We start from the raw sequence: 22,190 nt of genomic DNA on the forward strand, positions 1-22,190 counted from the left end.
CTGCACACATACAATTGCCTGCGACCTGGTCACTCCATATTTACGCCAATGTCGTGCTGTCGCAACAGAAATAAAGTACACTATGCACCAAATCTCCATCCCCAAGTAACATAACAGAAGTTAACTGTGCTGCAATAGCTTAATAATTTCGGGTTCTTCACAAATCATATTCCAACACTTCCCTCTTTAAATTGCGACATTAAAACAAAAATATCGTGTTTTCTGCTTGACTACATAGTCGTGCAGGCGAAGCTCAAATTATCAAACAGCATGATTGAAGGTGTCCGAAATTTCGGTTGTCCATGGAGTTAGTAGCGGCACTGCAAAACTCCAATGAATTGGTCAGCAACTTCATTGCATAGAGCACTGCGAAACACTCTGCTCTCCATCTTTATTGGGTTGTCACTGCATTTGCCATAGTCAATTTTCATGGAGCCACAATCGTGCTGAAGAAGCAACAACACTCAACAGCACAACCAGTGCTCTATTATGCTTAAACAGCAGCTGCCCTGAGCACAAGCAGCATCCTGTTTGATGATGCTCAGACTAGGCAGTGTGCACTGGCTGTGCACAGTGTGCAGTTGAGCTGACCTTGAGCAAGATACTGCAGTGGCGGCATGCAAGTTCACCAAAGAGTCGAGAAATTTTACATTATAGCATTCTTTCAATGTTCTTGTGGCAGCTTGTTCATTGGAGATTAACACAGTCAACTTCTGTTGATTTGGCCCTGATTGGACCGACAAAATTGATTGAATTGGGCGCATCAAATTAAACAAGATGCAGAAAAAATGGTCACAGGTCTAATATGTGTTGCACAATGGCGGCCGGTTTCCTAAGGTCAGTTTAGCCACAACACACCTGTGTTATGTGGTAAGGCATACATATGCCACAAAGGCGGTTTTGATTTCATGTCCTATTGCTATGTGCAGGCAATTCTCGACACAATTTTCTTGAAATAAATAAGAGCTGCTTCTTAGAATCGGGTAACTATTGTAGTGAGGCAGATTGTGAGCTACGGTTATTACTGGAAAATCTTCCTAGAGCAGGCCAAAAATAGGCATTTTCGACGAGATATTTTTCTTTACGTGTTCAACGCATTTGCTTTTCCGTAAGCTTGGCCAAGACAGGCACTACCACTAAAGGGTTCGCTACTGGCATCACCATAGTGGTCAGGCACATGTGCGCTGACTCGTCAAGTTCCGGTTATCTGGCAAGAGCAAATTTTACCATCGAAATAAAAGTTTGGGCCCATATAAATGCATGGGTGCCACCTGAGATCAAATTGACCGAAAAATCAAATCAACCATAATCAAGTTAATGGAAGTCGACTGTATAACAAAATTTCCAGGTAAGGGTGATTTGTGTGCCCCCATGTTGCTGCATATAAATGAGGATGAAATTTTCGGCATTTCATTAGGTGCATCTGAGGATGTTGTTTCATTGTATTACGATGTTGCACATAATGCTTGCAACCCTACGTTTGCAGGAGTATGCAGTGGATTTTTCTGGAGACCTGGATGTACTTCTCATGAAGATTACACAGTACAGCTATGCCCGCTGCAGTCACCTTCTTCCCATAAGGGCAGTTTTTGTCTCCAAGGTAAATGGTCAGCTGTGTGTTTGCAAAATATATAAAAAACATTGACATTATATAAGTACTGATTTATCGAATGGAAAGTAGGATTAATTCACAAGTGCTTACTGCCAAGATGTGCCTTTGTTTAGCAGACAAGCTAATAAGGGGTGTACAGGTTCTTGAAAGCCATGAAAATTCTTGTATGTTTTGTGCAGCACAGTTACTAATTTCAGACATGGAGCTGATAGCAAATCTTAAGCTGCGAGAGGACTTCTTAAATGGTCATATATGCTTATTTTCTAATAATAGAGAAGATGATCAGTCACAGAGGTAAGACTCTGGTTCCATTAACTTCTTTGTTACTGCATGGCGCACTCTATAATTTGGAACACGTTAAAATAATTGAGCATTGCTTCGACAGAACGTTTTTTACTAAAAAGAATAACTCCCCATACTTTTAAATGATCCTCTACTCAAACGAGCCCCTCGTCTGAGAAAGATGCTACACTTCGCAATAATTGAGGTGGAGCGTCGTTGAAGAGCAGTGACCACTTCTGTCTAGGGACAATGCTGCCATCCACTTCTTCGAGTCAAGGTGGGGGAATGAGTGGAGAAACATTCACCATATTTTGCAACACTAGGTAGAGCAGAAGAATATTTACAGAATTTCGATACTCAAGGCCAGCAGATATTTTGCGTTCACCTGTCAGGCAGCACAAGGGTTTGCTGTAAAAATACCACAAATTGCAGATGCTGTGTGCAGCTTTGACTGTGTGATGCTGGTACTTCTGGCAATGTTTAAATTAATTTTGGAGCCTTGAGTATAAGTTTATTGATTACAGGCTCTTAGGAATATACAAATGAAGCGGAATATATAGGAAGTGGTCCCTTGGTGAAAACATTGCAGTGGGCACTCTTGTTGCAATACACATAGCATAAGGATAAAACAAAAGCAATTGCAAAACAAACACTTCAAGAGTACATCTGTCGCTTTTTGATATCTTGATGTAACTTACATATGAGAATTAAAACCATTCAAAAGGAAATTGGTAAAAGATTATCATGTATATTTGAGAGAGAGAGAAAAGTATTTTTGTACAAAACAGAGTACTTACTAATATAAAGCCTTAACTTGATGTGTATAAGAGGTACACTTGGCATAAAGATACAAAATGCAAAACTTAATGGTCAGACGTGGGGGGGAAGGGGGGAGATAACATTATATGTTGGTTACAGAACAAGAAAAGGCTAGCATAAATTACATCGACTCGACTGTCTCTGCTTGTTATAATGTCATCAGTACATGCAGCACTTCATTCAATATAGCATGCAGTGAGTTACAGTGGGATATGGGATCATGTCGAGAAGTGAAAATAAATAGCATAAAAACTAATCGAAATCACCGGTTCATAAATGAGCCAACTGCATGTTTAAAAGATAATAATACGGGCGAGTTTTTAAACCCCATAGTGTTTCATACCTTAATGGCAGCCGAACTCCCGTTTTCTGTCCATAATTAGTACCTGCTTTTGTCTGTAAAACTGTTATTTTGTAAGAAGAAATGTGTAAATGAGAAATTGTGATAGAATTTGTTCCTGTAATATAAAGAAGGTTGGGGTTTTGTACCATGCAGTAAGCAATAATACTTAGGTTGTAGGAAATTACTTTTGCAAGTAGATTACTTAGTAGATGAAAGAGTGGAACTGTGTTTTTGCACGTGCTCCAGTGAACCTCGGTTTGTATTATGCATGAGACCCCACTATTTGAAAAGTGACTATGAATGAAAGCATAATTGAGAATAACTAGTGTACGGAGGCTAAAGTATTGCCAGGCTTTGTGAAAAACACGAGTGCCATTTCCTGTTTTCTATTTTCATTGCTTATCTTGTGCATTAGAGCTTAAAAAACTGCCAATCTCAACACCAAGAAGTGTGCATTGGTCAGTGGGTAAAATTGCTTGATTATTCACTCAAACTGGAAGTATGTTATAAAGCTTTTTTAGCTGCGAGCTTAAGATTACAAATTTAGTTTCTGAAGTGTTGATTACTAGCCTGTCTATATGACGCCATGTAATAACATTTTAAAGATAGCTTTATAGCTGCATTGTCGGGCTTTAGTGGAGTCATGTGAAGTGAAAATGGTAATGTCATCCACATAAAGTAATCTCCCTGTCTCTGGTGACAAGCAATCTGGAAGATCATTTGTGTAATTGAGAGGTAATAATGGTCCTAATAAAGATCCCTGTGGAACTCCTATGTCGATAGTTTTGGTGTGTAAAAACGCACCTTAAACACAGATCGTCTGTGTAGGATTAAGTAAATACAGCGGAATCTCCTTGATACTATCTTCACGGGAACCAGAAAATAAAACGCATCATCCAAAAATTGTATTATATGTATTGTATTATCCTATGGGACATTAACCCGCCGTGGTTGCTCAGTGGCTATGGTGTTGGGCTGCTGAGCACGAGGTCGCGGGATCGAATCTCTGCCACGGCAGCTGCATTTCGATGGGGGCGAAATGTGAAAACAACCGTGCACTAAGATTTAGGAGCACGTTAAAGAACCCCAAAAGGGTTCTACTTAAATTGAGGACGACACAACGAGCTATGAAAAGAAAAATTATGGGTGTAACGTTAAGGGATAAGAAAAGAGCAGATTGGGTGAGGGAACAAACACGAGTTAATGACATCTTAGTTGAAATCAAGAAAAAGAAATGGGCATGGGCAGGACATGTAATGAGGTGGGAAGATAACCGATGGTCATTAAGGGTTACAGACTGGATTCCAAGAGAAGGGAAGTGTAGCAGGGGTTGGCAGAAAGTTAGGTGGGCGGATGAGATTAAGAAGTTTGCAGGGACAACATGGCCACAATTAGCACATGACCGGAGTAGTTGGAGAAGTATGGGAGAGGCCTTTGCCCTGCAGTGGGCGTAGCCAGGCCGATGATGATGATGATGATGATGATGATGATAAAGAACCCCAGGCGGTCCGAATTTCCGGAGTCCTCCACTACGGCGTGCCTCATAATCAGAAAGTGGTTTTGGCACGTAAAACCCCATAATGTAATCTCTAATTGATGGGACATTGGCTGGGAATGTACAGAATCATACCGAGATTCCATTGTAGTGAATGTGCTGTAGTGTTGTAGTGGGGGCCAGTTATACCATAAGAAGAAAAGTGTGTCGAGAAGAACTCCATGATTGATAGGGTCGAAAGCTTGACAGAAATCATTGCAAATCGATTGGAGGAACTTGCTGTTATAAATAGTGCTTTTAATTTTATCGGTGATTTCAATTTATACAAGGTTAGTGAAAAGACCTTGTCAAAATATTAATGGATGTGGCAATATTAGCTTAAATTGGTCATGGTATGCTGTAAGACATACTGCAATGAATTTCTCGGCAACCTTACTAAACCAAGGAATAATAGTAATTGGCCTATAGTTATTCACGACTGTTCCAGCACCCTCTTCTCTCTCTCTTTCTCTCTTCTTTTTTACAGGTACCACTTTGCTTGTCTTCATTTCAGTACAAACAATGCAGTACAGTCGAACCCCGCTACAACGAACGCCGCTTCAACGAAATTTTCACTTCAACGAAACATTTCCAATTCCCCGTCAGCTAGCCATAGAAGTCAAAGCAAAAAAGTTCTCGCCACAACGAACAATTTTTCGGGCTTGTTTTCGCTTCAACGAAATTTTCGCTCGGTTGAGCTGGGCTTTAAAATTTGCTTTGCGATAAAATAAACATAACCCCAATCGTCTGCAATTTTTCGTACATCCACGCCGCTTAGGTTCACCGAAAACGTGCGCCCACTGCACCGTCACCGATAAACGAACTCATGGAGAGGCGCCATTGTTTAGTGGTGATGACGATGGGGCTAGCCGCCTTGCGACAAGGCACAGGCCCACTTTGCCAAACGGGAGCCACATCCAATCCGTATCCATCCTAGGTCCCGTGATCGCTGGCGCAACGCGGCAACGCAGATTTTAGTTTGTGCTTGTGCGTGCGGCCAGCATGGCGACAAAGCGGAAGTTTCTTTCCTTGGAGGTGATGGCGCGAATCATCAGCGAGGCTTCGAGCGGCAGAAATAAAGGAGACGTCGCAGCAGAGTTCGGCATCTCCAACAGCACGCCGTCGACAATTTTGAAGTCGAAGGACGCAATCACCAGTGCTCTTTCTGTGGGGGCATCCACCAAACGGAAGAAGTTGACTCAAGCTTCACACGAGGATCTTGAAAAGGCGTTGTTTACGTGGTTCCTTGATATGCGTGCCAAGAAAATGCCAATCAGCGGAAGCATGCTGCAGCAAAAGCCACTTAACTATGCTTGCATGCTCGGTATCGAAGATTTTAAGGCAAGCGCAGGTTGGCTGACCAGCTTCAAGGCCCAAAACGACATCGTTGTGAAAATGTTGTGCGGCGAACAAACTGCATCGGCACCGCCTTGTGCACTGGATGTAATGGACGCTTTTGACGTCATTCCTAATTTCATTGGCACCCACGACGACGTCGTAATGCAGCTGCTGACCGAGTGCAAACATCGCACCGCGGCGATGATGACCAAAGGAAGGAGGCAAACATAGATGACCGACTTTTTTTTGGAAATGAATGACGTTTTTCAATGGGTGTAGTCAAATCTGACAGTGTTTTGGGTCAGATTTTGCCACAACGAAAGGTAACCGACTTTTTTCGGAAATAAATGATGTCTGTGAGTGTGTAGTCAAATATGAGTGTTTTGAGGCAAATTTTGCCACAACAAAATTTTCGCTTCAACTAAATTTTTCGCGCGTCCCATGAGTTTCGTTGTAGCGAGGTCCGACTGTACTTAAAAATTGAATTCATTATGTGTGCAAAAATAGGTGCTATGACATCGACAGTGTACTTTATGTAACAACTGGAAATATTGTCATTACCAGGGCCAGTTGATTTCAGATTCATGATAGTACTGTGTACCTTGCTGGGAGTGGTTGGAAAAGGATGGACTGCGGCAAACGGCGAGTGTTGTTAATGCGCTCTTGACAGGAAGTTGTTAGCAGGCTTTAAAAAAAAATAAACTGAAGGCATTTGCAAGGTCAAGGGAAAATTAGCTGTAATTTTATTGAAAGGGAATGAAAGTCACAGTAATGCTGGCTTCAGTAAAAGAGAAATCGTAAAGAATCTACTTTGATGCCATGTTGTCGACTGGAGGAGTTGCCAGTGTACAGTCAACGACCGGCACCATCACCTACCCCATAGAGTCAGTGTATAAGAACGTCTGAAATTTCAGACGCAAGAACCCGTCGCCATCGGATTTTCCAGACTTTTTCCAGGTCCCAAATGGCATTAATCAAAGTCATTACCGTCACCATTTTGATTACCTCGCTGCTTCAAACCGGCGCTCTCGCATGCAAATCCGCTGGCAGCCTAGCCACCACTGCGGCAACTTTAGGCCTAGCTGCTTCAACATTCGCTGCCAAGCTTTTTGCTGTTCGGCGCCGTATTTTTCAGTAAAACGATTCGCCGCTGTTAGCAGTTGGCGCCGACTCCGCCTTTGTAATTCTCGCCCAGTGTCTTTGAATATCGGGAAAGACGACGCGTTGCATTATGGTGGTTTCCGAAGGTCAGCTTCGCCTTAGTAGAGTAATGCTACGCAGCGAAGCGTACGCCAGACTATTGCGGTGAAGCATAATCGTAGGAATTGGAGGAAGGGGCAATTGTCACGGGACACAGTATGTATTCCTTACACACGCGTGCACCCGCCATCTCCTATCACAGTACAAGCACCGATATGCCTAATAAGTGCACTGGCAGGCATTCAGAGCTCTTTCTGATGTGCCTGTGGTGATTTGAGCCTTTAAGCGGAGTAAAAGACATGCATTCATTTTTCGAACTGCTGAATTTTTCAAACGTTTTCGTGGCCCCAAGAAAGTCCGAGAAATCGGATGTTGACTGCACAACTGACATAGAGGATGCTTCAAATGGTCCGTGGAGCGAACGTGCGGTGGAAGGTGGACGAGAACAGGAAGGACCTACGCATTGAGGAATGAACTGGAAAGGAAGTGTACCACTGCTTCTTTGAATAAGCTTGAGCCCGAAAAAAAAAAAAAAAAAAATGTTGATTGACATTGAGATACAGGTGTCCCTCATCCAAACCAATATAAACTCTTTAAAGCAGTGAAATGCAATACTGAGGCATTGTCCGTGGACTGAGAGTATGTCAGGACAGTTGAGGATGACTTAACAGCTGTTGAGAGAGGGAATCTCACTTGTGACAAAGTCCAGGCCTCATACGAATGAGCTTGCTATCAATTGAACTAGCTCATATTTGAAAATATTTGCTTGTGTATGCATCTCCTTTTTATTCGTATTTGAGAATGTTTGACTCGATTCGCAATGGGTTTTAGCTTTTTTTCGACGGTATTTTATTTCTGTGTATTCACTAAGCCCTCCTTTCTGTTTTCTTTTTGAATAAAATAAACACTACTCCTTACTATTAAAACTGGATTAAGTCTTTTTTTATATATATTTTATGATGCGTACTAGAAAGTGACAGCATTGGGCGACATGGTGTCAGCCTGTCTTGACATAAAACAAAGTTCTGTGTCATTCAGGGAATTTTACAAAGCCACTCAGGGAAAACCTGGGAAACTCAGGGAATTTGGAAATGTCAACTTGGTAGACACCCTGTATATTTCTTTCATGGCAGATTTCAGTAATATTACTTGCAGTGCTAGTTTTATTTCGAAATGAACTTAGTATGCGCCACTACTCCATTTACATGCAAACTTACACAGTTCCATGACTAACAGACAAACTTGAGTTCTCGGTAGTTGCCGACTGGTTGCCCAGGTATTTCAATGGCACCTGTTCGGCCGTCGGTTGATCTCGTGCCTATGATCTCAGGCCCAGCCCCAAAAAAGCATTAGTCCCTAGTTCACTTTCTGTAACAGGAGAAATTTTTCTCCAACCTCAAAGCTTTCTTTCTGAGAAACGTTTTTTGTAGCTTTGTGGCTATTCTTAGGTAGATGACAATTTTTCCATTTCATCAAACTTCCTTTACTTTTTGCGAGTTCCACAGAACTCGCTTGCTGACAATAGTTCGCTACTCCCTGCTGCGTAACCCTTACTGAAAATGCCTGCACAAAGCTTTTTCATATACCATTTGTTCACACTCTGTGACCTAAACAGTGGGAGTGGGTGCAAGCTCATATAAAATGCAGATTGATCAAATAAGTTTCCCCAACTTTCAGGTACCCAGTATTTGAAGAACAAATACTTTGATGTTGCACATATTGCAATGCACATCTGGTGACTGCAAATCTGCATATTTGCATAATAGCATTTACTATTCCTTTCTTTTTGGTGCAATAACTTGAGAGAGACACTGCACTATTAGCACCACTGCTGTGAACAGCTTGTGAATGTAGAGTGCAACCTACTATAGGAATGTCATTTCAGATGTTGTGAATAGAGAATGGTGTGCCTGCAGGACCAGCGCCATGTGTACATCATGGTTCCCTCCGTGGGGAAGCACCTGGCGAACCATGCCCGACCTGTCCTGCCCCATCTGACTCTTCTGCATGACATTCTGAGTGCCCTCCACGTGCTGCACACTCCTTTTGAGAGCAAACCTTCTATTGGCCATGGCCGTGTACATCCTGCCTGGATTGTACTGCCTGCTGATGGCCAGTCCATCGTACTTGATCTACCAGACTTCAGCGCCTATATGCTGGTGCAGTCATCACATATACTTTGAGTTTTTGTTTTCACAATGCATGTCATAACTCACTTTTGTACAGTAGAACCCCACTATTTTCTAACAAGTTGGGCTGGTTAGTGCTTATGCAGGGACTGGTGCATTTTAACTGTTTTAAAAAAGGAACGAGAAAAGAATGGGGCATTACTTTAGCATATTGTCTTGCGTGCTTCTCCTTTCTGCTGATTAGTCTTTTTGCCCAAATTTTGATATTAGTCCTTACTTGACTAATTAAGCATTGGGTTTATTTATGCCAATATTCACAAAAGTAAAATGCTAAGGATGTTCGAATAGTAAGCTTTTCTAATGAAATCAAATATGAATGTTAAAGAAAAAGAACCTCTGAATATTGTTCATTAGTGTTGAGGGTTGGGCGAGTTGGTATTGCATTCTTAAACTGGTACAATGCAACATAAAAAGGAAGAAACAAGTTGAGCTGGCCAGATCAAAGAACAGAGCGCTGGCTTCCAACTGGTTTGTTGGCAAATTGCACGAAATATATAGCTCCAAAAAGGCATCCGGACATGTCGTCACAACACTTCACAAAATGTTACACCGATAAAAGACTACACCATCATGAGTCACAGAACGTGCAGTTCTCTCATGCACGGTTAAACTGATCAAGAAATACTTCCTGTGAAAATAGGCAATAAGATGGCGTGCTAACACACGTGCTGCCAGCCTTTGCTATGAGATCAGCTTCAGTGATCTCCCGCATAAGTTGTGATCGGTTTTGCACTTCACACTGATAAAAATTCGGCTTACATCCACAGTCACGACAGTGAATTCCTAAGTGTCCCTGTATAGCTTGGTGCACATTGTAATCATGTTCTTTTAGCCTTTCATTAAGGCAGCAACCAGTTTCGCCTATATATCTCTTCCCACATGATAGTGGAATTGAATAAACAACCCGAACGACACAAGACCCAAAATGCTTCTTGTGCATGGTCGAACAGACAGTGCTGTGCGGATGGAGCAGATTTATGGCTGTACAGAGCCTGCGTAGCGTATCCGGCGCAGGAAACACTACTTCCACGCTACCCCTGCAGCCAATCTTTTTTAATCTGTGAGAGACGGTATGCAAATATGGTATGACTACTGGCCTCTTGTTAATTATTTATTTGTTGGGCTTCTGTGTGACTGTCCTTCTTTATCTGCTTTAATAGCTTTTCAGCTATAGCTGGCAATAGTGTAGCCAGGTATCTGGCACACAAAATTTGATCAATTTGACCTGCAAAACTGCACTGCATGGCATGATGACAAGATTTCCTGAGGGCATTAGTAACACAAAGATTACTGATGCTTCGCTTAACCAGCTCAGAATGGATTGAGTCAAATGATAAAAGAGGTTTCCCACTTCTTGGTTCGTACATCCAGCATACATGATCACATGAAAGAAGTAAAATGACTAAGAACCGTAAGCTGTTGTCGGTAGGCATTTCATGGGTGAACACAAGCCGATGAAAGCAATTGTTAAAAGTTTCCACGATTTTGTCTGATGTGTGCTAAAAAGCAGCATTGTTGCAATCTACAAGGATCAAAAAATCATCTACAAAATGGTCTACTTTCATGACATTTTGTTTATGTACGGTGCTCAATAGCAGCCTGTCATAATGAGCAAGGTAGGTGTCACTTAGGACTAGGCATGAGCCAATGCACGCACCACTGTTTTGAATGTTGGTCCGGACATTAAAAGATACAAACGTCGATTTTAGGTAAAACGATAAAAGTACAATGAGGCTGCTGTTATCAACACCAGTGCGATTCTGGAAAGCTATCGCACCAAAGGAATCAGTGGCGTCATCAACACACTGCAACAACTTGTCATGTGGTAACGAATAATATAGATCTTTTATGTAGACTGAAAAAGCTCGTTAGCCTTTGTTATTCTCTTCGAGAAAGCTTGTCAAAGTGTCTGAGTTTCTTATTAAAATAGGGTCGTCGACAGTAAGCAAGTTAAGTTTCTCTTGTAAAAACAGGGCCACAGATTTTTGCCACATCCCTCTTTCTGTCTTAATAACCTGCAGGGGGCAGTCCATTTTATGCGTCTTCACCGTGAAAAACATGTCAAGGCTAAGTTTCTTGCACTAATCGACTGCTTTGGACAGCTTCGACTGCTTTGGACAGTTTTAACTTCGTATTTATCTTTTGGCAACGAAATGGCTACCACAGGTCGAAAAACAGAATCGACGGCAGTGGTAGCTTTTGTGAGGAAGAAAAAATTGGGCCAAACCACAAATCCACCTTCTTTGTCTAAAAGCAAAAGAACAAGGGAACAAGTAACCTGGGCTCATCATGTATAAACTTTTATTAATATTAGTTTCATCATAAAAAATGGAATGAAAAAAGTTTAATTACAAAAATGTTCTTCATTGCTGAAGAGGCTTCCAAGCTAATTCATTCTTCATGTGAGTTATACTGGAATTAAAGTTACAATTACCACTGACAAAGCGTGCAGCGCGGTTTTATATGCGTTCAAATTTATAGATTAGCATTTGGCCATGAGGATCCCATACTCTACAAGCATATTCAAGGATTGAACATATATTGGTGACATACGGAGCTTCCTTAAGGCTTTTTGGGGCAGATTTGAAGTTCCATTTTATGAAATTTAACACACCATTGGCTTTACCAGTTACATAGTCGCCTATATGTTTATTCCATGATAAATCAGAAGACAAGTAGACACTGTTAAGAATGGCCGTACGGGGTGGCAACGTGCCAGCTTTCAGCCCGCTGCACGTGTTCCAAGCCCACCAGACGGGGCGCCCTTCGGAGAACTGCGAAGAGCCGGCAGCCACGTGGCACGCGATCAACTCAGGAAATTGGTACTTGGCCGAGCCATCCGGTACGGAGCAGAGTTCCACGAAGCCCTCTGACGTCGGCACTGAAAGCTGGGCGGTACCGAGAACTGTCCGGCCTTTTCACCTGTGTGTGCGTGCAACACGAACATTTCCATCCACGGGGCCCTCGAACGTGTCAGCCTTTGTGTGTGTGGGCCGTACTGCGGGGCGGCGGCAAGTTTACAATGACTGGACGAGCGTTTCCGTCCACGGGGACCTCGAAGAGTGACGTCGAACGACGACGTCGAACTATGACGTCAAGCGGAGAGCTTATAAGCAGCGTTTGCCGGCTGCTAGAGCGTGCTCGTGTCGTGCTCGTTGTCGGGAGCTGAGTGCTCTTTGTCAGGCTAGAAATGCACTAGTGAGCTGTGTGCTCGTAAGCTGTTTGCTGTATGTTAGTCTTGCGGGCTCCATATGGGAGTCGCGCTAGACTGCCAATGTATCTTGCTTAAACTGTTAAGATGTAAATAAATCCTGTTCACCGAGGTCCTGTCTACGACCTTCATCTCCTTCAAATGGTGGCAGCGGCGAGATACTCCGACGACTCCTACATCTGGTTGACAGCGGTAGGATCGTCCAACGAATCTAATAACACCAAGGTATTTCAAATTTTCAGCGTGGCCGATCGATGTACAAGACAGGCTATAACAAGAATGGAAAAGTTTGTGTTTCCTAGTAAAACTAATAAAACAACACTTACTTATATCCAAACGCATTTTCCATTTTTTCCACCACGATACTACACTGTCAAGATCACATTGTAAGATATTAATATCATCCATGCCATTTATAGATTTATAAATTTCAGAGCAATCTATACTCTTCGAAGTGCAGAAGATGCTGCAAACACTCACTTCAACACTAATTGCAACGATTGAGCTCATCGAGGTGGCCAAATAAAAATGCGCCACTGGCATGCCCGTAATAAATTCATAAGGGCGTTTCACATCGCTTGTCAATGCATGCGTCCGTGGCATAATGGTTTCTATATTAGGCCTCTGTGCTAGAGTTCCTGTGAGAGGTCCATCGGAAAATTTTAATAATGTTTATTAAATTGTTTATTACGCAGTACATTGTGGAAAATGACGAGTTTACAATCATGAAGTCGTTTGAAGCCAGAAGGACTAAGTTTAGGCAAATCCATGTACTTCCCTTGATTCCCCTGCTGGGCCTGTGTGCGCTACCCGATTCTTGGGGGCTGCCATGTTGGATCTCCTACTGGCTTGGCAAGGCCAGGCTCGGCCTTTAGTGACCCGCTCTATCGCCCTCAAGATCAAAACACGCACGCTTACAATAGAGAGCATGCGACATCCTCCAGTCTCGGAGGCCATGCCCGCTCTTCCTTGGCTGACAAAACACTCTAGTGGATGGCACTTCTTGTTTATTTCTTTTTTCTGTCAGCACTATCATTTTAACCACTTAATTCGCGATCCATTTTTCTTCATTTATTTATATTAAAGTTTCAGTTGTTATTTGCATGTGGCGTGTACACAGAGCAGGTGTGTCTCAGAGGCGACGCCGCATCTTTGTGTGTGTCCGTGCAGCTTCGGATTTGTGTGATTGGCACAACCTTGTGTGCCTTCATGAGAGCCAAGTGGTGTGAAGAAACGTGGCTCGTTTCTTTGATCTCCAACGGAGATTGCCAACGTGGTGACGCTCTTGTCAGACTGTTTACGCAGATGATATCACTCTTGCGCAAATCCAAGCAAATCTGATCGCCTCCAAGTGTAGTATTAGGCAGGGCGTTACAAGGTTTTTTTATCAGTTGCTCTAAGCTTAATATATTTTATTTTTCTGGCTGAACAAGATTTTCTGACTATTTTTCGGTCCCCGCGAAGTCTGGAAAATCGGTCGGCGACTGTACTCCTCCAGGGATGTGTGGTGAAAGGAAGGCATGCCACACAAGCATGCAAGTCAACTCAGTAAACCTATAAAAAGAATGAAGCAAGTGAGAAGTTTGCAGTAATCAATTGTTTAATCACTAGATCAGATTCTATCATTTTTCATGTGTCTTGCAATAAGAGGTGCAAGCGCAGTAGTATTGCCGATTTGTGAGTGCCCAGCTGTAAACTAAGTGATTGCACGGTACCTATAGAAGATCCTTGAGGGCGAGCAAGTTGCAGTCATGGTTTGAGGGATAAGAAACAAGATATAGATTAGTGTTCCTGGAAACCATAACTCAAAATAACACATGCGAGAATGCTGAATGTGCAGTGCTTAAGCACAGGCGTGAGCACACAGCAGTAAACTAGGCAAGCAAGAATACTCGTACACTATGATGGTGGCAAAGGAAGGAAAAAAAAAAAATCGGTTCTGGTGGAAGCCGAGGGGTGGCAGTCCTATAAGAAATGTTTTTAGCAATTGCGGAAGGTTGTAGCAGCTTCGGGGTGATGCTAGGTGGCTCTTTAATGACAAAAGGCAGAGTTTTTCAAACCTTCGGCCTCTGCCACACAAGTACATCTATGACTGCTTTGTACTTGTTTCCTTTCCTTGACCTGTATAGCGTTGTAGAAAAGTGGCAAGCTTTGTAAATTTTGTGCATTGTTGCTGTAACGTTCCCTACAAGGTCCATATGTGATAACATCGTGGCCGCGCGCCGTATGCTGTAGGTGTGAGTGAAAGCTTGTGAGGGAGAACTAAGGATGTGTCTTCTTGTGCTCGCAAGGCAGGAGAGCTGGGAGGGTTTGCGGCATCTTCTCGTTAGTCATTAGCAGACCCTATATATATATATATATATATATATATATATATATATATATATATATATACAGGGTGTCCCAGCTAACTTGGACCAAGGTTTCGAAAAAACCTGTGCGTTCTGCTGAACAGAAATCCCATGGATGTTGTTGGCGTTTAGTATCTAAACTTGCAGTACCATTTTTTTTTTCTCGTCTTTTTTTTTTCCGTTGAGTAATTAGTCAAGATAAATTAACGTTTTAAATAAAGCTTGAAACGTTCAGGCGTCAATAGGAAAGTTGTGGAGCTCCACAAATATTGCCCAACCCAGGTATTTCCAATGAGATAGGCTTAGCGTGGCCATATTTATTCGGGAAAAACGAAAGCCCGCGGAGTTTTACAAATACCACGTGACAGCGAGCTCTGTGTGCTCGAATGTGCGGCGATTACAGTGCTCTCATGAGTGATTTGTAAAAACATTGTCAGCGCTGCGCCTTTCCTTCACTTACGAGAAACGGCTTCAACGTTTGCTCGCCTCTGACATTACCGGCAGCAGCTGGCGACCGCGCTTTGAAAAAGCGATTGATCAGCAGCCGCTCGCGCCTGTCGCTGAGGAACGAGCCGTCAGCAGCTGTTTATTCCAATATGATGAGAAGAGCGTCTTTTTTTCCAGGGTTCAGGTCGATGCGGAATATAAAAAATACACACAAAACATGCATCATACGTCTAGAACCTGTGTGAGAGAGAGCATCATTTGTTACAACGCCGCTTTTCCATAGGCTTTTCTTCCACGCTGCACGAGCGGCTAGATACATGTGAGCTCGACTGTCTTATTAGTGTTGTGCCGTGCAACTATTTCGAAGAAGTTGTTTGCAGTGCCTAAGGCATGCCATACCCAAGCGAGCAGAAGGCGAACATGGTCTTATCCTTGGGAGCGGCACGGGACGACAAGAGGAAAGCTGCCAAGGTATACCGAAATTGGAAATGTGGGGGAAGACCTAGCGCGAACACAATTATGAGAAGTTACTTGATGCTGAAAGAAACAGGTACCTTCAAGAAGACGCGGCACAGAAAGTGGACCATCAGTGAAGAGGCTGAAGGAGACATTTTGGCTTTCATGACTGCAAACCCTCATTCCAGCGTGCGTGATGTGAGTGGTGAGGTCGGCATTTCAAAGTCTTTAGTGTCAAGAGTTCTTATGAAGGCTGAAATGCATCCGTATTACCTCCAACTGCATCAAAAGCTGCAAGAAAGAGACTTGGAATGGCGGCTTGATTTCTCAAATTGGATTCTTGTGAACAGTGACAAAATACCGGATTTTGTTGACAAAGTGCTCTGGACAGATGAGGCGACCTTCTCCAGAAATTCTCAAGTCAACATCCATAATGCGCATTACTGGAGCGATACGAACTCGCGTTGGGTGGCGCAGACCAGACACCAGTACCAATGGTCATTCAGTGTGTGGTGCGGTATCTTTGATGGAAGAATAATTGGACCCATATTTTTTGACCACATGCTCACTGTTCAGCAGTACGAGAACGACATCTTAGAAGGCCTTGTGGAAGATTTTCGCTGTGATCTTCCTCTTGCGTTTTTAAAGCGAACTTGGTATCAGCACGACGGTGCACCAGCTCACAGCAGCAGCCTTGCCCGAGCCGGGCTTGACGAAGCCTTCAAACGCCAGTGAGTCGGGCGGCATGGACGATGCAGTGGCATGGCCTGCAAGGCCACTGGACTTGACACCTCTTGACTTCTTCCTGTAGGGACATGTGAAAGACCGAGTGTACCGCGAACCTACAACTACACCAGAAGCGCTAAAGGCAGAGATTGCTGAGGCCTGCAGCGAGATACCGTCTTGCGTCATCAAAAAAGCTACACTGCACGTGCTGAAAAGGTGGCAGTACTGTATTATGGCAGAGGGCGACTTGTCTGAACACATTCTTTAGACAGACATCACAGCGAATAAATCTCTACAACCGTTATCCATTAAAAGAGCCATCTATGTGAAACTTTTGTACGACGTGGAAAAGGCACGTAAGTAATATAAAATTACAAATTCTCTGTCGACAGGGAATGGACAGGAAGCTAAAAAGCAACCTTCCGTGTCAGTTTACAATTTTTCCTTTTATGACAACCAGCGCAATTCACACTAGACATTATCAAGCTTGTTATAATGCGTGTTTGCTTGTTGGGGTCTTGCTCCCAAATTCAAACTCATGAGCTTGTCATTTTTCCTCCTCATGCATTCTGCTAGCATGAGAGTGCAATTATCACGACAGAAACGGGAGCCGCACTGTATTTCAACTGCCGCCCGAACCCACTGGCGTTTATCTCGGAACTAAGCACAACGCGAAGCTCTGTCGTGAGCAGCACGAAAGGCGCGAAGCGAGCGATGTTTTTTTACAAAGCACTGTTGAGAGTGCTGTAATCGTGGTGCATTCAGGCGCACAGAACGCGCTGTCATGTATTTTTTTAACTCTGCAGGCTTTCGTTTTTCCCGAATAAAAACAGCCACGCTGAGTCTGTCTCATTGAAAGTGCCTGGGTTGGGCAATATTTGTGGAGCTCCACAACTTTCTTATTGACGCCTGAACGTTTCAAGCTTTATTTAAAACGTTAATTTATCTCGGCTAATTACTCAAAAAAAGACGAGCAAAAAATGGTACTGTAAGTTTAGGTAAACGCTAACAACATAACATCCACGCGATTTCTGTTCTGAAGAACGCATAAGTTTTTCAAAATCTTGGTCCAAGTTAGCTGGGACACCCTGTGTATATATATATATATATAATATGAGAAAGTGCACTTAGTGTAGCAAGTTGCCCTTCATGTGCTTTATTTGTTTTAACACCTGTTTGATGAATAATGACGGAGAAAGAGTGTGGCAAGGGCACCTGTGCACATAGCCGCTTCTGTGGTTATGACGACACAAGTGTCGAAAGTGCCAGCGCGGCTGCAGCAGTGGTTGTGGCGATGGTGCCTGTGCATGTTCTGTGTGTTTCTGTCGTTCTAATGTCACGCACGTCTGAGGTGCCCGTGCAGCTGCTGCAGTGGTTGCGGCAGGTGCATGGGTGGTGTGGTGACCGCGGCGGCACTTGTGTCAGCGTAGTGTGGTGCCATATATAAAAACAATTAATGATTTCATAATGTATGCAGCCTAAACAGCTTCACTGGTAATCCATCCCCATATGAATGTTGTGGCCTCACAAACTTTTAAAGAGGCTTACTATGAACATGTGGCGTGCAAAATCAGTGATGACGATGAGCCACAATGAACAGGCGCATATTTTTACTGAGCAGACAGCTCTAGCTGGCCATCATTCCTCGATGGATGATCCCCAGGCCCTTGCCGGCCATGCGTGATCTCAGCCACACACCCGCTTCACTTCCTAGGGAATGGCCTGTCCCTAGCCTGCCGCCGTTCTCCTCATCTTCCTCGATATTGATGCTGCTGCAAATGGATAAAGTTTGGGGTGCAGTGTTTGCTTTTCCTATTCCTTCTCCAGTGCCCCCTCTCTGCCTTGTCCTGCTTATGGAAGCTTTCTTTCCACAGCAAGCTTATCACCTTTCGATATTTTCCTCTGAAAAAGCTTCCTGAAAGCTATGAGCCAGGCAGAACATGGTAACAATCATCCCTGTCATTTATTATTTAACTTTAACATAGCTGGAAGAGTGCAGATGTGTGCGAGCGTGTGTGCCCTATATATAATAAGAAATAATTTCGCCTGTGGTAGGTGTCTGTGAACATTTGTAACCTGATGTCAGCTGACAGCTAGCCTGCTGTTCCAGAAATGCAGGGTGTCTACGAACGAGGAAAACCGAGAATGCTCAGGGATTTAGAACAGCCCGGAAATACTTGGAGAGAACTCAGGAAATTTGGGCTTCTATCAGGGAAAATTAGCTGTAATTTTATTGAAAGGAAATGAAAGTCACGGTAATGCTCGCTCGAGTAATAGAGAGGAATGGTAACGAATAGTCTTTGACGCTGTGTCGTCGGCTGGAGGAATTGCCAGTGCACAGTCAACGACCGACTTTCCAGATGCCCAATAATTGGGACGGTTTTGTGGCACCACCACGTACCCCATAGAGTGAATGTATAGGAATGTCTGAAATTTCGGACGCAAGAACTCTTCGGCGCCCGATTTTCCGGACTTTTCGCCATGACTGCAGGTCCAAAATGGCCTCAAACCGGCGCTCTCGCACGCAGATCCACTGACAGCCATAGCCACCACTGCGGCAACGCTAGGCCTGGCTGCTTCGACGTTCGTTATTAAGCTTCTTGCCATTGGGTGCCATGTTTTTCATTGAAAGAATTCGCCACTGTTAGCAATGGCACCAACTCTGCCTTTGTGGTCCTCGCGATTGGCTTCGAAGTTCAGAAAGCACGGTGCAGTGCATAATGCCGTTTCCCAAGAGTCAGCTTCGCCTCAATACAGTAATGTTATGCTATGAAGCAATTCGGGCCTCATACCAATGAGCTTGCTATCAATTGATAGAAATAGCTCATATTCAAAAATATTTGATTCTGTATGCATTTCTTTTTTATTCGTATTTGAGTGTTTGACTCGATATGCAATGGGTTTTACCACTTTTGCAAATATATTTTATTCACTTTTCATTTTACGAACCCCTCCCTTCTGTTTTCTTTTGGAATAAAATAAACACTACTGCTTACTATTCAAACTGAAATAAGTTTTTTTCTTTTATTTTTTTTTAACATGCTTGCTAGAAGTAACAGCATCGGGTGACATGGTGTCAGCCCGTCTTGACATAAAATAATGTTCTGGGTCACTCAGGGAATTTTGCAAAGGCACTCGGCAAAAACCTGGAAAACTCGGGGAATTTGGAAATATCAACTTGGTAGACACCCTGAAATGGCAAGTAGGAGCACTCTCTTGTAAAAAAGTTATGTGTGATTTGTTAGCTCAGTGCACCACATATGCCTGTGATCCTTGGCTGAGATAGTTGCACCTCTGTTCTCTATCCTCAGATAATTTTAACTCGTGAGGCTCAAGCCGTGGTTTCTGGCCCCTTTAACTTTCATTACCGCGAGAAAATGGTCGTTTCTTTTTAGGCCTCGGAAAAAAGTTATTTACCACTACAAATAATATTCCAGTACATATTGCAGCATAGCATATTGTACATAATGAAATGCTCTTTCCAAGAACATACGTTGCCAAACAAAAAAATTTATTAGGTGAAACATCAAAATTCTAGAAAGCACCATTTTTGCTGCCAGTTGGCAAAAACAATTAAAAAAACTTGATATCTACAAAAGCAGTACAATCAAAGGAAATTCAAAATGTGCATTTAAAAGATAAATAACCCAGGAATAGTGTCTGAAAAACTAAAAGCTCAGTACACGGCCGTTATTCGGATACAACAAAAAAAGAGATTAAGACCAGTTCATCGCTCATGCCATGTGGTGAAGCAGTTCCTGGACTTTGTGAAGCATAGGTGGACTCTGCACTTTTCCCGAAAAGAGACTAAGACCAGTTCATCGCTCATGCCATGTGGTGAAGCAGTTCCTGGATTTTGTGAAGCATAGGTGGACTCTGCACTTTTCCCCAAAAGACGTCTGGTTTTCGTTAAACTTTGCTGTCCTCGTAGCACATTTTGCAATTCTGCCTTTTTGGCATCTTCTGAGAATGGTCAAATGAGAAGTCCAAGGAACATGCTTCATCAGTTCGTCTAGAGTCATGCACCTCTTCCAGGGCTGATCACTGTCAGTGTAGCTGGGCGACTACAAGGTTAGGCATCCAAACATATGTGTTCGCATTTTCGCAAATTGTCTTTATCACCTCTGCAGAGAATAGTAAGAAATTCCACGCCGTTGTAAACTGTCGTGCTGATCTATAGTGCTGGGCCGAGATGTGCTACGGGTGGCCTTCTTGGCATGAATGGAAGTTTCTTTGCTGCCGATGGCAGCACATTATAACGAAGCGAAGTATGCACCCTGAAGATAATCAGTAGAGCTCTCAGGTCGCGCAAAAATATCGGTACAGATAAGCGCCCACAAGGAAGGAGACCGCTCAAGGCCTTAAAGGAAACTCTCTGGTCAACAGCTGCAGATGTCCCATGCTGACTCAAAACATCATCGCCGTCAGAGCTTGAATCTGCTTTGCTGTCATCTTCGGAATCGTAACTCGAGTCCTCATCACTAAATCGAACCCCGCAGGGGCATCTGCGTCAGCAGGCGTTTGGTGTGTTGTGACACCACGTAACCGAGCACACGAGAGTTGGACCCTCCCGCGTGTAGCCGTGCACGGCTTAGCCATGTCCGGGGAAAGGGGGATCCTCGGGGTTGAGCCGATGCCAGGTGTTCGGACCTTTATGGCCCCCCGGCTGAGGCACCACACCTCTTTGGCCTCTGCTTCACGTAGACGGCACCCCAGGACTGACCCACCTGGGGGAAATTGGCAGTCGCCTTTTCCTGCTGCTCTCTCTTCACATCTCCGTCTTTCTCTCTCACTTTCTGGCCTTTCCTGTCTTCTCTCTTCCATTTACTTCCTTTCTCCTTGGTGGCAAGGGTTAACCCTGTGTGGCTATCCTACCTTGGGTACACCATATTTGGTTATAGTGGCGTCGTACGACTGGCGTGGTGCAGGCTTGTATGCAAGCTCTGCCGCGTCCCCTCGTTGGGCTCTTTGGTGGGCGGTCGGCGCTGTTGCCGTACAAATACATTTTCTTATGGCAGCGCAAACTTCTGTCTATAATCTGCATCGAAAAAGATGCTGCACCGAAGCTCCGTTTCAGTTATCCTTTTGGAGCAACGCCCCATCATTCCCCAAATATTATGTAGTCCACAGTGAAAACAGCATACCAGTAAGGAAGCTCTCTTCATTCCTGGTGGCCAAGTGTCTGAAAGACAAAATTGGACCGACATACAGAGCCTCAAAAATGACTAGTGGGGACCTCCTCCTAGAACTTAATGACAAAGATCAAGCCCAAAAGCTCTCGGAACTTACCAGTATTGGCGACGCGACAGTGACAATTTCACCTCACAGAACACTAAATACAAGCCAGGGTGTGATATCAGAGGAAGATTTTATTGGCCTGAGCGATGAGAAACTCCTTGAGGGTTTCCAGGAACAAAATGTGACAAAAGTACAAAGAATTGTCTACCGCAGAAATGACCAAGAAATCCCGACAAAATGTGTCATGCTTACCTTTGGAACAAGCCTAATACCTACCTCGCTGGATGCAGGGTGCATAAAAGTAAACATCGGACCATATATCCTGAACCTAAGACGGTGTTCCAAGTGCCAAAGGTTCGGACATGCTTCACATGCACGCAGAGGCCAAACAACCTGTGCTAAATGCAGCTCCAATGATCGTCAATCTGACAACTGCACTTCTTA

General features: G+C 43.6%; 1 protein-coding gene across 3 annotated transcripts in view; it reads left to right on the top strand.

The window, feature by feature from the left end:
* LOC126548000 (serine/threonine-protein kinase 31-like) overlaps window positions 1-22,190 on the top strand; it is a 322,789-nt gene that overhangs the window by 275,885 nt on the left and 24,714 nt on the right. For all 3 annotated transcript variants that reach the window (XM_050196069.3, XM_050196070.3, XM_050196071.3), the window contains 2 exons: window positions 1,487-1,600; window positions 9,045-9,287. In XM_050196069.3, the coding sequence (XP_050052026.1) occupies window positions 1,487-1,600; window positions 9,045-9,287 (357 nt within the window). The remainder of the gene's footprint in view (window positions 1-1,486; window positions 1,601-9,044; window positions 9,288-22,190) is intronic.

Source organism: Dermacentor andersoni, chromosome 1 (assembly GCF_023375885.2).
Source record: "Dermacentor andersoni chromosome 1, qqDerAnde1_hic_scaffold, whole genome shotgun sequence".
Classification (NCBI taxonomy): domain Eukaryota; kingdom Metazoa; phylum Arthropoda; class Arachnida; order Ixodida; family Ixodidae; genus Dermacentor; species Dermacentor andersoni.